Below are 15,402 nucleotides of genomic sequence, written 5' to 3'. Positions count from 1 at the left end.
GGGATTTTTTTAAAAAAGCTATTTGATACTGTGCCTTAAAAAGATATTTTAGGTTTAAACTTGTTTATAGTCTTATAAATTACTACATACAATTATCAAACTTGACATTGAATTTTCAAGCATAAATACTGTGGAAATTCTTTAGAAACAGTACAATTAAATGGTGTCTCAAAAAGGGCAAATACCAATAATTAGCCACTACTGGCTTTCCCAGCTTAATGCTACCACGGAATTTCCCACAGGATAAACTCCAGTTTTTCAGGAGGACAGTTTAAAAATAAGCAATCTATTTCTCTTGCTTTTCTTTCAATCTCTATGACCTACTTACACAACTTAGTTCTTTTTTATTTCTACTTTTTTTCCAAATGTGCACTGCTTTGAACACTGCATTTAAACAACCCTTCAGTGACTAAGTTCCCACTGAAGAGTTAAGATCATACCCAAAAAGAATCTTCCCAACATACGAGATATTTAGATAAGCAACCAAACTAAGAAAATGTCTTCTGTGCTCCATTCAGTACATGGCACACAAACAGTAATTACCATCATTTAATGAAGCATGAAAACAAAGATTTATATTGCATCATTTTCTCCTTATCCATTTGTTCTACACATTTATTTTTAGCTGATGCTTTTATATATTGGGAAATTACGTACTTCTACTTAGTTGGTGAAATTTATATTAAAAAAAATACAACCTGTCTCTTAATTGTCCTGTATATGCAGTAATTTATTTATTCTCGGTAACTTCTCTGGATTTAACAGCTCGGGTGTGTTCTAGTACCTGTCTTTAAACATTCAAATTTCTAACTCTGGAACGTAATTTGGTGATAGGTTTTGTATGCTATAGCTGACCCTCAGCCACTAGAGTTCAACCAGGATCTTTGTTTTACATCAACACACAACATTTCTGGTGACACCCATCCCACCAAAATCCATTGAAATTAGTCCTGTAATTTACCAGCTCCAGCTTCTGTAATGAAAGACCAGAATATCTCAATATATCCATGGGAAAAGCTGATCTTCAGCAACCAGTTTTCTGACCAAGGCAAAAACCCAAGTACACAGCTCACTTGTTTTCCCCACGATTTCCCATTCAAAATGAAGGACATTGCTCTGCTCTGCACCTGCAGCAGGTATGACACACAATGCCACCCCAATCCATAACACAACTCTTCTCTGCATCCTACCAAAAAGAATTGCATCAGATATTCTCTGTTTTCAGCTGTATTGCTCCTTGTAGTGTTAAACACACCACAGAATCACTGTAGGACAGACACACGACTGGATTAATGTGGAACAGTCACCCAGTACAAATCCTGCTATCTGTAAGGACCAAACTGTTCCTCCACCCTTGATTACAACAGCAGGTTCATATAGGACACCAAATTCTCATCACTACAAAATCAGCTTGGAAGAACAGAATCCCAACCTTCACTACTGCAGCTTCAGAAATCTGATGCAGCACTAACCCTGAAAGATTTTGTGCCTCATCTGCTCTGAATGAAGCCCCATATGCACAAAAGCCCAATGCCCGCTTCTAATGTCATCAGTATTTTTAGAAGTCACCTTAATGATCATAATGGTAGTTTTTAAAATACACACAGGAGGGAAACACATATGTGTTCCCACCCCTATTTACCCATCTGATAGTATTAAATTTGCTACAGGAGCTAAGTCAATATTAGGGAAAATTAGGGCTTTGGCCTCATCTAAGGGAGTTAAAAGCCCAGATCCAGTATCAGGATAACATTCATCTGCCATCTGCCCTCAACTGCTCCTCCTCTTCATGTCCCAAGGTCACAGTCTCTGTATTATCTAGGGGTGATCTTTGACATCTCTAACTAATTTTGGAAGCTCCTCTGTTAATAATGAGGGCATTAGAGATGGGCTGGGGGGGAACCAACTTCTGACAAGGCATTGTTAGGGGCAGAGCAGCTAAAAATGATGCCGTCTGTCCGAGTGGGCTGAGCTCCAGATGTCACTGCAAGAGACGCTGCTGCCTCTGGCAGCCCTTCCACAAAGTAGGACTGGACTCTTGGGAGCCATAGAGAACTCAACCTACTAAACAATCCTTGCTCCCAGCTAATTTTATACTTCTGCTCTCCAACACACCATTTTGAGTTTCCTGATCAAGTGATTTGAGTTTCCAGATCAAGTGAGTCCAAGCATCAGTGTAAATCAACTTTTCTGTGGGTTTCTTTTTGTTGTTATACACAACTTAATATGTTAATTTGCAGTAACATTTTGTTTCAGATTACTAAAGAGACACATCCACACATCAATACATGGAAACCTGTCCCTGGCATTTTAAATTCATCAGGCTGAATTATGAGCAACTCAAGAAAAGCCCACAAGGATGATTCTCACTGCTCTGGCTGACAGGTGGAAATTTTATATCAAAGTAAGCCTTTCCCTTTGGCCTGAGCTTGGCTGACCATTTAGGAGACGTTAAGGAATATGAGGAAATTTCACATTCCTACCATACAGCAGTAAGGGAAAGCAGACATTGGGCACAGAACATTTGTAGCCAAAGTAGCTCCACAACTATACAAACAGCAGAGCCTAAAACAAGAATGCCAGAATAGTTTTGAGGGTGTAAATGAACTTTTACAGGAAAAAATAAGTACTTTATGGAATATTGTGAATTTCAGCAACTTCAGAAACCTACCCCTATCAAGGAAATCACCTTTTTAATTGTCTTTTCAAGCTGTAAAGATCAGACAGGAGAGGTTCAGATTCACTCATATTGTTATCAAAAAAGGTATTTTTAGTATATTTTCAATCAGCTGCAATTCTTATATTGCCACCTCCCTGTAGGGCATTTCTCAGCCTTTAACTTTTCATGAAAGATCTGCTGAGTTTTAGGTAGGGTTTTTTTTGTTTTGTTGAGGGCTTTTTGTTTAAAAACAGGCTGCCAACATCAGGAACACCAACAGCTTTTCTCCCAATGTCCTTCATTTCCTTCAACGCTTTTCCTGTCAAAGTCATTTGCTTTAGGTCTCCTATTTTTATTAGGGTGTAAGAGATGTTGTTATTTAATTAGGTTAAAGAGTCTAATTCCCAGCCTGCAATTCAAATTACATCTCATGCACCTAAGCCTTATAAAACTTTAATCATTAAGTTATTAAAGTAATTGCCTGGACTTAAAATTTCCTACATGTCAGGGACAGAGTTATAAAAATAATTTAATTTGCATGATGTATTTATCTGCCACAATATAAAGAGATCTTTCATTTAATGAAATACTTTTTGAGTGTGAACATAATCTTCACAGACACTACAGAGACAGAGAAGTGCCAACTGTCCGCAAAAAACTTTTTCTCCACTTTTTCATAGGATGCTTTTCCCTTACTTTTTTTAAAATAAGACAGAGTATCATTTTTTTTCCCTCTCTTTTCTTTTTAAAGAGAGTTTTCTAATAAAAATGAACCTGCAGTGTACTTGTCTGGTGAGACACAGAGCCCTTGTTGCACAGAATTCAGCTCAATTTTTTCAGGCTATCATTGACCTGCCCTAACTTCAAGATCATCCCCTGCTTGCAATTCCTTCTTACACAAACTTTGGTTATTTTTAAAAAGCAAATTCAAAACACAGTTCAGTCCTGTGGTCTCCTTTATTATATATATGAACTACTCCAGGGTAGCTCCACACCGCAGGCTAAATAAGGCAACAGAAAAATTCAACACTGATAAAAACAACCTTTTCTTGTTCACTGGAATCTAAAAAAAAACACCCCCAAAAGTTACTTTAAAAGTCTTCTGTTTGAAGCACAAGGACAGCAACAATGGAACAGCTGATGCCCAAGAGCTGCCCCCACCCCCCATACAGATGCTTATTCCCTTTTCATCAAGGGATAAACCATCTCCAATTACTGCAGGCTAACATGTTATTCAAGGATAAATGTGTGCAGGCTCTCCTCCCACAATAAAAGGAAGGCAATTCAAGTAGCTTACGTCTGATTCTCATTACATGAATGTTTTTAAAAGCCATATTCTGTCTTGATTTGAGATATGACTTTCACTCCTCAGTCGGCTACTAAGGCAAAATAGAGGAGCCTGTCACCTTTATTTCCACTTCCCAACAACCATGTCACTGGAGCACAGGGAAGGGAGACACTCACTAGGAATTTCACCAACACTTATTTAAAGTAACTGAAAATACTCCCAAGGACAGGAAAACGGTGAAATCTTGTTTCATTACTCAAAACCTGTAATTTTTAATTCTCCTTTTGTACCTTTACGTTTGTTTCCTCTGAAAAATGTTTAAAAAAATCATACAAAAACCAAGGTATCTTCATTAGAGATTTATAAAACAGTCAACAGAACACACACATACACAAACACACAAAGGACGCTATTTCTTGATAAAACCTATTTTTCTTCACTGTACTTCACATTTAAGGTTTTGTGGGTGGGATTAGAGCTCACTTTGGTTCAGATTTGGGTATTCAATACGACAGGACACAACTGAAGGCTGGCAGATGAAACCTGTGCAGTGAGCATCTGCCAACTGTGCAGACAACCATAAATCTGGCTTTTCCTGATTTTTGAATACTTCAGCCTCACAATTCCAACAGCACTGGGTGGGATCCAATTTGCCTAATTTGGCTGGAAGTGTAAGCAGTTGGGCCCAAGGGAGTAATGCAGTCGATGCAGAATCACCACCTAAATGCTCCACAGATTGACAAGAGACAACCCTGAAGTCTTGCCACCCACTACCTCTGACACCTGCCAAAGAGAGCAGTAACAAAACAAAAAGACACAGTTCCAGCATTAGTTTGTTGATCAGAGCTCTCAAATGAGATGTGAAATGACATGACTGGAACACACAGCTCCTCCAGTGAAGGGGAATGACCTAAAGATCAGCCTCTCCCCATCTCTGGCCTCAAAGCTGAAGCACAGCCTGAGCACAAGAGGCACCACACTGCATCGTTAGTGGGACTGATTCTGATGTTATTAACGAGTTGTGTGGTTTCCCCCCTGCTCCCACACACTAATTTTAATCCCTGGCTGTACAGATTGCAGAATGAAAGGTCTCATTAAGTGCCCTGCTTTACACTTCCAATTAAGAGCAGCTCACGCCCACCGCAGATGGCAGAACGAGCGCCACGATCACAGCACGTCAAGCCACAAACAGCTCTGGGCACAGGTTCTCGATTTGTTCAAGACTCTTGAAGATGAAGAATATTCAAAAACACAGAAAGGTCACAGCATCCTTAAAACAGTCAAAAATCAAGGAGAAAATAGCGATTTCACATATCAAGCCCAAGCTGAGAAGCCTGAAATGCACGGATTTGCACAGGGCAGCGCACTCACTGAAGTGAATGGGAGTAGTCATGCATGTGAAGGCACAAACGTGTGCCAGCTTTGGGTTTAACAGCCTGATAATTGTGGTTTGGGTGAGCTGGATGAATAAACCCTGTCTGTTGACGGTTATTAAGGTAACATTTTGTTATCTTTACAAAATGTTCTGTACTTTTCCAGAAGATGAAGATCATTTGAGGATTTAAACTTTCAACAACACTGTGGCTTGCAACTCAGATTCAACAAAATCATTACAATTCCAAAATCCATGGGTGACAGAGGTAACCATGTTTCTTGTCCTTCTCCATGAACTTTTAAATTTGCTGCTATACATTTTTAATACACAAACTATGTGTTTGGATGTTACTAAGTCAGCAATAAGGTTCCCAGTCTCATCCTGACAAGAAAATCACAGGCATCTAGTCCTCACAAAAATATTTTTTACTCATTTGTAACACACAAGAGAGCAATGTCTTTGAGTTTTACACTGAGAAAAGCCAATCTGACAACAGCGATGTTGCCTCTGTCAGATTTTTAGAATTCTGTAACTGGGTCCTATGCTCCTTCTCTGTAGCAGTTACTTCTGTGCAGAAAGCTCAGGATATCTATGTATGCATGTATGAGTTCTGTTCTTTCTGTTGTTCTTGCCTACACACAACATGATGCATCTGACTGAGAGCAGTGATTAGCAAATGAAGATGTTAAAATGTTGCAGGAATGACACTGAGATAGAAACAGAATGTGAAAAAAATCATCTTTTCCTGTTTTTTCATCCCCCCCTCTGCTGCAGGTCTGGTTTATGATGCAGTGTTACTGCTTAAATTCTTCTCTAGCCTTCCTTTCATACGTCACTGCTGCTGCCTTAACACTTTACCACATACAAGTTATTGTCCTAGTTTATCCAAGAGGACAAGTGAAATTTATGGAGCAAAGCAGAATCATGGATAGAGAATGACAGCTCTGGAAAGTTCTGCACCTGATTTCCATGACAACGGAGACCCAAATACCTTACAGCACCCAAAAACAAAGAGCAGTGACTTTTAAAACTGGTTTCAGAAATGCCTCACTATAAGGTGAAAAAAGAAAGGGGAAGAGAAAATAAACGGGATGGTGTGCAGAGCAAGGAGACAAGAACCTCTGATTTTCATTTTATAGCAGCACTGGGATTCAGGGCATTGTCAGATACAGGCAGCTGTCAAGCTTAGCCCATCCATCCCAATGACCTTCAAAAAGCCTTCTATTCTGAGCCATTTGTATCTGTTTGTAATGATATCCAAATTTAGTTAGAAGTTAACAAATATTCCTCTGGCATTTCCAACTTCTTGCTTTAAAGAAACAGTTTCCTGAGGCAGAAACCAGAGACCACTGCAGGCTTGCCAGGTGTCAAATAGGAAAGTGATGGAGTTCAGGAGATTATTTTGGAGCTCATCACCCACTTTTGTACCATGGGAAACACAAATCTCTTGTGTTTAAAGCCAGTGTGAAGGAAGTTCCTTGATGCTAAAGGAAAAAAGGAACATGATTTTGCTGTACAAGAACCCCTGGAAGTATTACACTAAAAACACACCAAAATTCAGATATTTCAGGCTTAATTAAGCTTATCACCCAAATCACTTAAACTAGAATGTGAAGTCCAAAGAAGCACTGCAGGTGTCTTTTCAGAAGTCAACTTCATCATAGATCAATACAAAAATTGCATCACACAGTAAAAAAAATTAAAAGTAATTTACCTAAGACAAGAACATGTGTGTGTAACTGTGCTTGCTGAAGTTAGGATACAGGGTAACCATTCTAGTCCTGACTCCCCTAAAAAATATCCCCAGGAGGTTTTAGTGTTTGTCAGTCTAAAAGCAGATTAAAATAATTCAACTGAACAAAATTAGATTCTAGTGCTTCATTTATAGAAACTTTGACTATTATGCAGTTTTAGTAATCCAGAAGGGATTTTAAGCCCAAGAAAATAACCTAAGGATGTGAGTGGAAAAAGTATTTGATGGTTTGTAGTGAAATTGTCACTTACTTACACTTGCAAAAAGAAAGAAATTCATCAGTTTAATCAAGTGTGAAATAACTGTAAAAAGCCACTGGAGCAACAGTCAATTTTATCTGAGTTAAGACAATTATTACCTGCAGAATCACCCTGTTTTTGGAACATACTCCTCCCCACTTCTCAAGGAGAAAGTTGCTATGCACTTTGTGACCTTTCTGCTTTATATATAACACCTTAATTTTTTTCCCTTTTTCTGTTTCTGCAGTAATATGCTACCAACAGAAACAAACCCAGAGTTTTCTAAATTCAGCAAAATCAGCAAAAGACAAAGTAGAAGAACTGAACATACCTGCTGATAGAAGAAATTTAGAGTTGGCTTGTCCTCAGTGAACTGGTTTAGAAATCCTTTTGGCAAATACCGAATTCTCAATTCATATCTGAAGAACAAGAAAAAGAGGCTGCTGAGCAAAATTAAAATTAAGATTTCCTCTCAACATTCTTAAAAATATGAATAAACTCAAAAGAAACTTAGAAAACTAAGGGAAAATTTCCTTTTTGATTACTCAAGAGAACTAAGCTGGAATTTATCTGTAACTGACATTTCATGGAGATGTTCACAAAGGACCTTTTTAACAGAAGCTAACTTAGAGCCCTGCTGCCTACTCAGAGCTACAGAAAGGACCAAAGCATCAGGACTTGAAGCAGATAAGCTCCAGATCCATGGCAAGGGAGGCCCCAGTTAGGTGACAACAGATGAGCTGCCAGAAGCACTGACATGACCCCTGGCAACAGCTTTTATCTCTGCTTCTCACAAGCAGGGACTTAAAACGCTGATCCTGCTGCTCCAGGAGCGACAAACAGTGTCACTCACCAGGGAGCCACATCCTACATGAGAACAAGGAACAGGACTCGGCTCCTTCTCTGATCAACACTCACCTCTGATCAATATTCACCTCTGGATTTTCCATAGGTTTTGACAGGTTTTCTTTGTAAAAAGGTTTCCTGCTCCTCTATTCATCATCTAGACATATGCAAAAGCCAAACGGTTTTGAACCTGACAGTCATATTTTTTAAGGTAAGTGTACACCAGAAGTGAGGGAAATTCAGAGTGAGCCTTGACCCATGACCTACACCTAATCTGTATCCCTTCTCAAACCTTAACTTCTGCATTCAGCCCCTAAATTTAGTAATATTTCCTGTTGTAAACTTCTGCTTTCAATCCCTAAATTTAGTATTATTGCTTGTCCTGTGCTAACAGCCCACAGTATTTGACACAGACTGTTTGCTTCCTTCTCTGACACATTCCTTCAATGAAAGCCTGATAATGAATGTCTCCATCCCTTGGGCTGTGCCAACACCACATATCCTAACTAACACTCTTAATGGTACTTCCCAAAGTAAGTATATTTAACAATCTGCTCATGATAAGAGCAAATATTACAACATTTCAATCTGTTGGTTTCAGCAGGACAAGAACCTCTTTTCAGCAAGTGATTTGGCTGCCTGTAATCAAGATTTACATAGGGATTTGGTAAAAATTTACTAGGGGTACGTGCTGCCCATGTTTCCACTGCAAGCAGAAGTTGCAATATCCTTATTTACTTTGAATTAATTGAAAACACACTGTCCTGTAATAAACCATTAAAATAAGGAAAAAGTTTTGGGAATATTAGAATGATGTCTTGTTCTAGTATGGCAATGTATTTCATAATTCCTGTGCACAGAAAACATGTTAAATTAAAGAGTGAAATGTGGGAGAGGCTGAGAACACCTGACAGAGTAGAGTTACACTGGATATAAGGAAGAAATGTTTTACTGAGTGTGGTGGCACACAGAGAAGCTGTGGCTGGCCCATCCCTGGAAGTGTTCAAGGCCAGGCTGAATGGGGCTTAGAGCAACCTGGGACAGCAGAAGGTGTCCCTGCCCATAGCAGGGGTTGGAGTCAGTGATCCTTAATATCCTTCTCAATCCAAACCATTTTGTGACACAAGGACACAGATAAACAAAGAGACTCAAAGTCACAGTTAAGACAAACTCTAACAGATTACTCTCATATATAAATGAACACAGAATCACCTTCTATTGCTGATCAACCTTTACATTTCATGATCCCCAGCAGATAACTAATTTCACTTAATTCACTAAAATTTAGGTATCAGCCAAGTTGTACCTCCAGGTATTTGTGTCAGGGAGAGAAGGCACTATGAGCACACACTATCCAGGCACAGAAAAGCAGAGACTCTCCTCTTTTTTATTCTGCCACAGCCACTAAAATCTAGTGCTGAACAAAACTGCAGAGACTGACATGGAATAAAACAAGTCTGTGTAAAAAAAAAAAATACTTCCTTCCTTCCTTTTTGGGGGCTCTTTTATCCAGTGCTTCATAGAATGACAGAATCATTATGGTTGAAAAAGACCTTTAAGATCTTCAAGTCCAACCTTCAACCCAGCACCAACACAATGTTCACCATTAAACAGTGTCCTCAAGTCCCAGATTCACACTTTTTTTGGAACACTTTCAAACACATCAAGGATGGATACTCTACTGCCTCCCTGGGCAGCCTGTTCTAGTGCTTGACAAGACTTTCCATTAAGAAATTTTTCCTAATATTCTCCCTAAATCTCCCCCAGAGCACAAATATAGTGAGGAGCAGCAGAGGAAGTAAAGGAGGCTCAGGGGAGACCTTATCACTCTCTACAACTCCCTGACAGAAGAGTGTAGCTCGGTAGGGGTGAGGCTCTCCTAAGTAACAAGAGATAGGACAAGAGGAAACCATCACAAGTTGCACCAGGTAAGGTTTACACTGAATTATAGATCAGAAAATTGGATATTCGCTATCAGAACAAATTTCTCCATGGGCTATCGAAGACTGGAAGCAAATTCTCAGGGAAGTGGTGAAATCACATGCCTGGAGGGATTTAAAGGACAAACAGATGTGGCATTTGGGGACATGGTTTCCGTAGTGGCCTTAGCACAGCTGGGTTAACTGTAGGGCTTGATGACCTTAGAATCACAATTCTGTGATTCTAGGATGCAGAACACCATTACTCTCTGGGACTAAAAAAAAAAAAAACAAACCAAAAACCAAACTGAAGAAAATCAATCTCTCTCCTTTACAGGGATGTGTCGCCTTAACTGATCAGCCATGAAAGTGCTGCTTTTTGCAACAGGATCTCATGAGGAAATCAGGTAAGGCAAAGCAGCTCAGCTGGGACAGTCACCATGTGTGACCTTCATTACCTATTTATAACCTAATCTTCTGTGGGAATGAGGAAGCCGACTTGCAAAGGCCAACTCAAGGATGGGCTCAATTTTCAATATCCTCTAAATTTACTGTCTTTGAAATGCAGCCAGCTGACAAGGATGACATGTTCCTTTCTCAGAAACCAGGTCTGCTTTTGGAGCAAGTGTCTCAGCTGATGATCACTCCCCTTACGTTTGATGAATTATTCCTGGAAGATCACCAATCTCCTTGCAGTCTCCTTGCCCTCTACTGGGGCACAGCAGCACTCTGACACACCTCACAAAGGTGGGCATCAACAGAGTTCACAAGCTGTACAGTGAAGTGACCCATCCACAGCAGAGTGAACACCACTGAGCCGGTCTGGGAGCTTCCCTGTCAGTAACAAGCACTACCAGGGCAGCTGGTGGAGCCAAAAAAGAAAGGGTGATCCAACTCTCAGCTGGATCACAGATTTCAGTGTCACAATAATTTGTGACACTGAAAGAAATAATCTTGCCAGTCCCAACCCTGCCTCCAGCAGGTTCTGAATCAGTTCACATCAACAGAAAAGTAACCAGAACAGAGAAGATGAGAACCAAGAGGGCACACAAAGGGGAAGTCTTGTGCGAGTTTAATGAACTGCATCAACTTATAGAAGGCTTATAGAGGTATTAGGGCTCAAAGAAGGAAAGGAAAAGCACTGGAAACTGGAAGCCAGAGTGCAGTGAGGAGAGGGACAGACCTTTTAGATCAACTTGGTCAACTCATTAAACCATCCCACAGGTGATCTAGCCTTGTATCTTTATCTTTGCCAGGGCTTTTGTATCACAGCTACCAAAACTCACAGTCCAGGACTGCTGAGCACTGGGGTGTCTCCCATCTGTCAGAGCCACAGCATGGATGTCACCTGGTTACAGGGACCTGCTTTACAAACCCAAACTGCAGAGCTAGGAGGTGTCTGCCCTGTGGGGAACAGGGTGTTCCAACACACGACTTGTTATGTGAACCTCTTTGATATTTCTTTTGTGTGACACGAAATACCAGCAAAAGGAACAGAGCTCTGGCATACAGCAGTTTTTTGGAGACATGAAGGACAGCAGCTGTGCCTGCTGTTCAAGGCTTAGTAGTATTACACAAAATGATGAGGGTCGGTGTTATCTATGATTTAAGAGCCCCACATCCTGCTATCCCTGGCTCATCCTGCTGGGTGATGGATTTTATTCTGTTAACTTTCGTGTGCAACCTACTGACAATCCGTAACTTCTAGTACCTGGATTACTCCATAAGAATTCCAAGATGTAATTTCTGAACACTGTGAATACACAACCCTTTAATTTGGATGATAAATATAAAATAACCACATGATGTATTTAGTGGTTTACTAACACTATAGGAAGCTTTTAATTTAAGAACCATTCAAAGACTACTTCCCCTTTGGTAATCTAAATATTTCTACAAGTACTGTCATATGATCTTAGACACTTTGTGTTATGGCATTACAAATATGACAGCAGCATTTTGATTATGCACAGCAAATCTCTCCGGGTTTAAAAGGTATGTCAGGCTGCATGTATTTGATAACACATTAAATGACACTTGGAAAGGTATTGAATAATTTACACCTTATCATAGCTCTTTCATGAGCATTTTATACAATTCCTTTCCACAAGCTTCAAAACAATATCTAACTTTGTTTTTAAAACCAATTAAATGTGTTCTGCAATGTGTACCACACAAGTTGTACTGCCTTATAAAAATGGAACTGACATTGATACACTAGGCAACAAATTTCCGCAGCATAAATTATTCACATCTCATCCACCACATGATAGCACCACTACCATGGAAAGGACTCAGGAATCTTCTCCTTTCTAAGCTGTGATTTCACAATATTATCAATGAAAATTTTCTTGTGAGGGAAAATGCCCGTTTAGATCACAGAAACAAAAATATGAAACATACAAAGAAGAGAATATGCAACATTCCTGAAACACAGGTTCTAAACATTGCTGGTTTCTTTGAATTTGTGGAATTTGTTGAAACCAGGACCCTAAAGAGAATTTACAGACTGAAGATTTCCATATGTGACATCTGCTAGACTATAATAACTCCATTTGCAAGACATTAAGTATAGACTATTTACAATAATTTTGCAGAAGGTACGTGCAGCCTCTGAAATAACAAGCAACTTCTGCACAGATTGTGGTTATGAAGATAAACCACAGAAAGAGATGCACAATGCTGCTGCAATGAACGAGCAACCACAGTAATCTATTCTTTGGTTTAATCTCTATTTGGTTTATCGGTATTTTCCAACTCTGAGCTCCCCATTTTCACTAGTAAACTACCGTGTCTTTCTGCAAATAAATTTTAGTTTCCTCTTGTCTTTCTACCAAGAAAGTGGACAGTTTCCTTACTTCCTCTCCTGAGCAGGCACCACCAGTTTACCCTCCTAAAAAGCTGAAGATACTTAGGTCATGCCACTTCCTTTCATCAACTAACCAGCATTACAAAAAACCTTAGCAAATGTGCCCAGGCTATGAAAAACCCCAAAAATTCTGCAGTTATCTTTCTACTGTTCATTGCTACTGGTATAATTTAAGAATATCACAGTCAGAAGGAAGGCAGATATCACTTATTGCTGTGGGCCTCAATATAAGTTTAACAACTGAGAAGTTTCGTAACAGCAGAGGGATAAAATGATTTTTGACTGTATTTCACTCTTTTCAAATCACATTTCTCCTAATCAGTCTATAGATAAGTTCAACCAGTACTTAACAATAGCCTTTTGGCTTTATTTAAAGAACAAGATTTATCCTTTCAAAATTGCAGCTATGTGCTTATACCTCAACTAGGAATAGCATTCCCATCCTAAAATTTTCAAGTATGACAAAACTTGCAGATTTCAGCACAAATGATTAGGAGATTTCCTATTTCATGCTTCCTCTAAATCCCAGGTTTCTCTTCAGTTTGCAGGAAATTCCTTAAAACAACAAAAACCCCTTCAAAGCAAACAAAACATTGCTCACAGCAAGAAGTTTGGTGGATTTATTTCTCCCTATTCCACCAGCTCTATTCCATTACAAGAAGTTTTTAGTAAACCAAATTACAGAGTATTCTTAATGACAAGGTAGGAAGACTCATATGACTGACATTGAACAGACTTATACTCTTACTTCCATTCTTCTGGAGGGTGGGCTAGTTCAAATTTCTCTCTCACATTGGACACCCCCATGTCCAGGTGCAGCCAGTGAACTTCCTCAGACTGCAGGTGACTGAGCCGTAACCCATAGCAGGCCACATTTTTCACCTTGTGACAGTCCACGATCTTCTGAATTATGCCCTAAAACAGAGAAACACAAACTCCTTACAAGCTGTAAAATACAATAAATATGTATTTTTTAAATCTTAAATATTATCATGTAATACCCTACACAAAATACTAAGCAGCACATAGGTAGCAACTTTATTAAAAATACTAAATACATTTTATTGTAAGCTACTCTTTCACACAACCAGTTACAATTGCTCAAGTTTTACCAGTATGACTTCAGTAAACATCAGTTAATATGTTCTATGCATCTTATCAGATTTAGGCCAGTATTTCCTCTATGTAAAATTAGAGTAACATAAAAGCCAAAATTTCAAAAGCAGGTTTGTGGATGAAAGCAAGATATATTAGTTTAAAAAAAAAACAACACCAGCAGCCTTTAAAAGTTGCTCTCCATCAAGAACCAGAAAATCATCCTGGACTTTCATCCTCATTAGTGCCCCAACAGCCAGGATTTCATAGGTCACACACACAGCCCCTTGGTTTCCTTCCCCCTCCTTCCCTGACTCATTTGAGATTCAGCAGAGATCCCTTATAAAACCAGGCAAGCGACAATTTTTTGGGAACATTCTCAAACACAACAAATGTTGTTTGCCCTGAGGTAAATTTCAGAGTTTGAGGATCTCTTGCCCAAGAAAGGAACCTTTTACACAAACCCATAGCAGATTGCCGTGTCAGACATCAGAAAGGACTGACGTGCAGTAACTAAAAATCCAATGTGGTACTGGAGCAGGGATAAGCAACCTTTCAGTGCAGCGTGCCAGGCTGTCCTGCTCTTATCCCCACTAGGGAGCCAGCAGGAGCTCCACTGCTGCCTCACAAGCCCTCAAAGGGAAGCTGTGTGTCTCTGCAAGGCAGCAGATCCCTGCTGCAGGAGCTCAGCAGGAGCAGGGGCTATCGCTGTTCCCAGACACTTCTCTCAGGCATTCACAGGCCTTTGCTTCTGTGCCTGTAATTTCCTACTGAAAATTGGTCTGAAAATTTCCTACTGAAAACACTCATACAGGTACACACACACACACACACACACACACAGAGATGCATGCAGAGATACACAAATTGCTGATTCTTGCTCAGAATTCCACCAAAACAACACATAACCAGTGGAAGCTCTACAGGAGCCAGAAGTGGCCTTCTGGAGTGAGTTAGGTGAGGGGGTTTTCTATAGGATGACACTGTGGGTCTGGGGCCTAAGTCTGGTGGGAAGCAGCTGAGGGGGGCCCAGCCTGGAGAAAAAGAGGCTCAGGGGGGACATTTAATAGTCTCCTCAGCTCCCTGACAGGAAGGTAAAGTCAGGTGGGGGTCAGATTCTTCTCCCAGGGAACAGGGACAGGATGAGATGAAATGGCCTCAAGCTACACCAAGGGAGGTTTAGATTGGGTATTAAGAACAATTTCTTCACTGAAAGGGTAAAAGCCTTGGAACTGGCTGGCCTGTGGAAGTGGTGGAGTCATCATGCCTTGAAGTGCTCAAAAACCATGTGGATGTGGCACTTGAGGACACTGTTTAGTGGTGAACTTGGTCATGGTGCTGGGTTCATAGCTGGATATG

The 15,402-nt window shown here is 40.0% G+C and overlaps 1 protein-coding gene across 22 annotated transcripts in view; it reads right to left on the bottom strand.

Moving 5' to 3' along the window:
• The window catches only part of PTK2 (protein tyrosine kinase 2), a 190,250-nt gene that overhangs the window by 81,856 nt on the left and 92,992 nt on the right, over window positions 1–15,402 (bottom strand). For all 22 annotated transcript variants that reach the window (XM_088050960.1, XM_088050955.1, XM_088050950.1 and 19 more), the window contains 2 exons: window positions 13,697–13,863; window positions 7,646–7,733 (listed from right to left, as the gene is read on the bottom strand). In XM_088050960.1, the coding sequence (XP_087907086.1) occupies window positions 7,646–7,733; window positions 13,697–13,863 (255 nt within the window). The remainder of the gene's footprint in view (window positions 1–7,645; window positions 7,734–13,696; window positions 13,864–15,402) is intronic.

The sequence above is a fragment of the Pseudopodoces humilis genome, chromosome 1, assembly GCF_049639895.1.
Source record: "Pseudopodoces humilis isolate 2021_Gansu_Grassland_sample_001 chromosome 1, ASM4963989v1, whole genome shotgun sequence".
NCBI classification, from domain to species: Eukaryota; Metazoa; Chordata; class Aves; order Passeriformes; family Paridae; genus Pseudopodoces; species Pseudopodoces humilis.
This window is presented reverse-complemented; position numbering and strand designations above follow the sequence as displayed.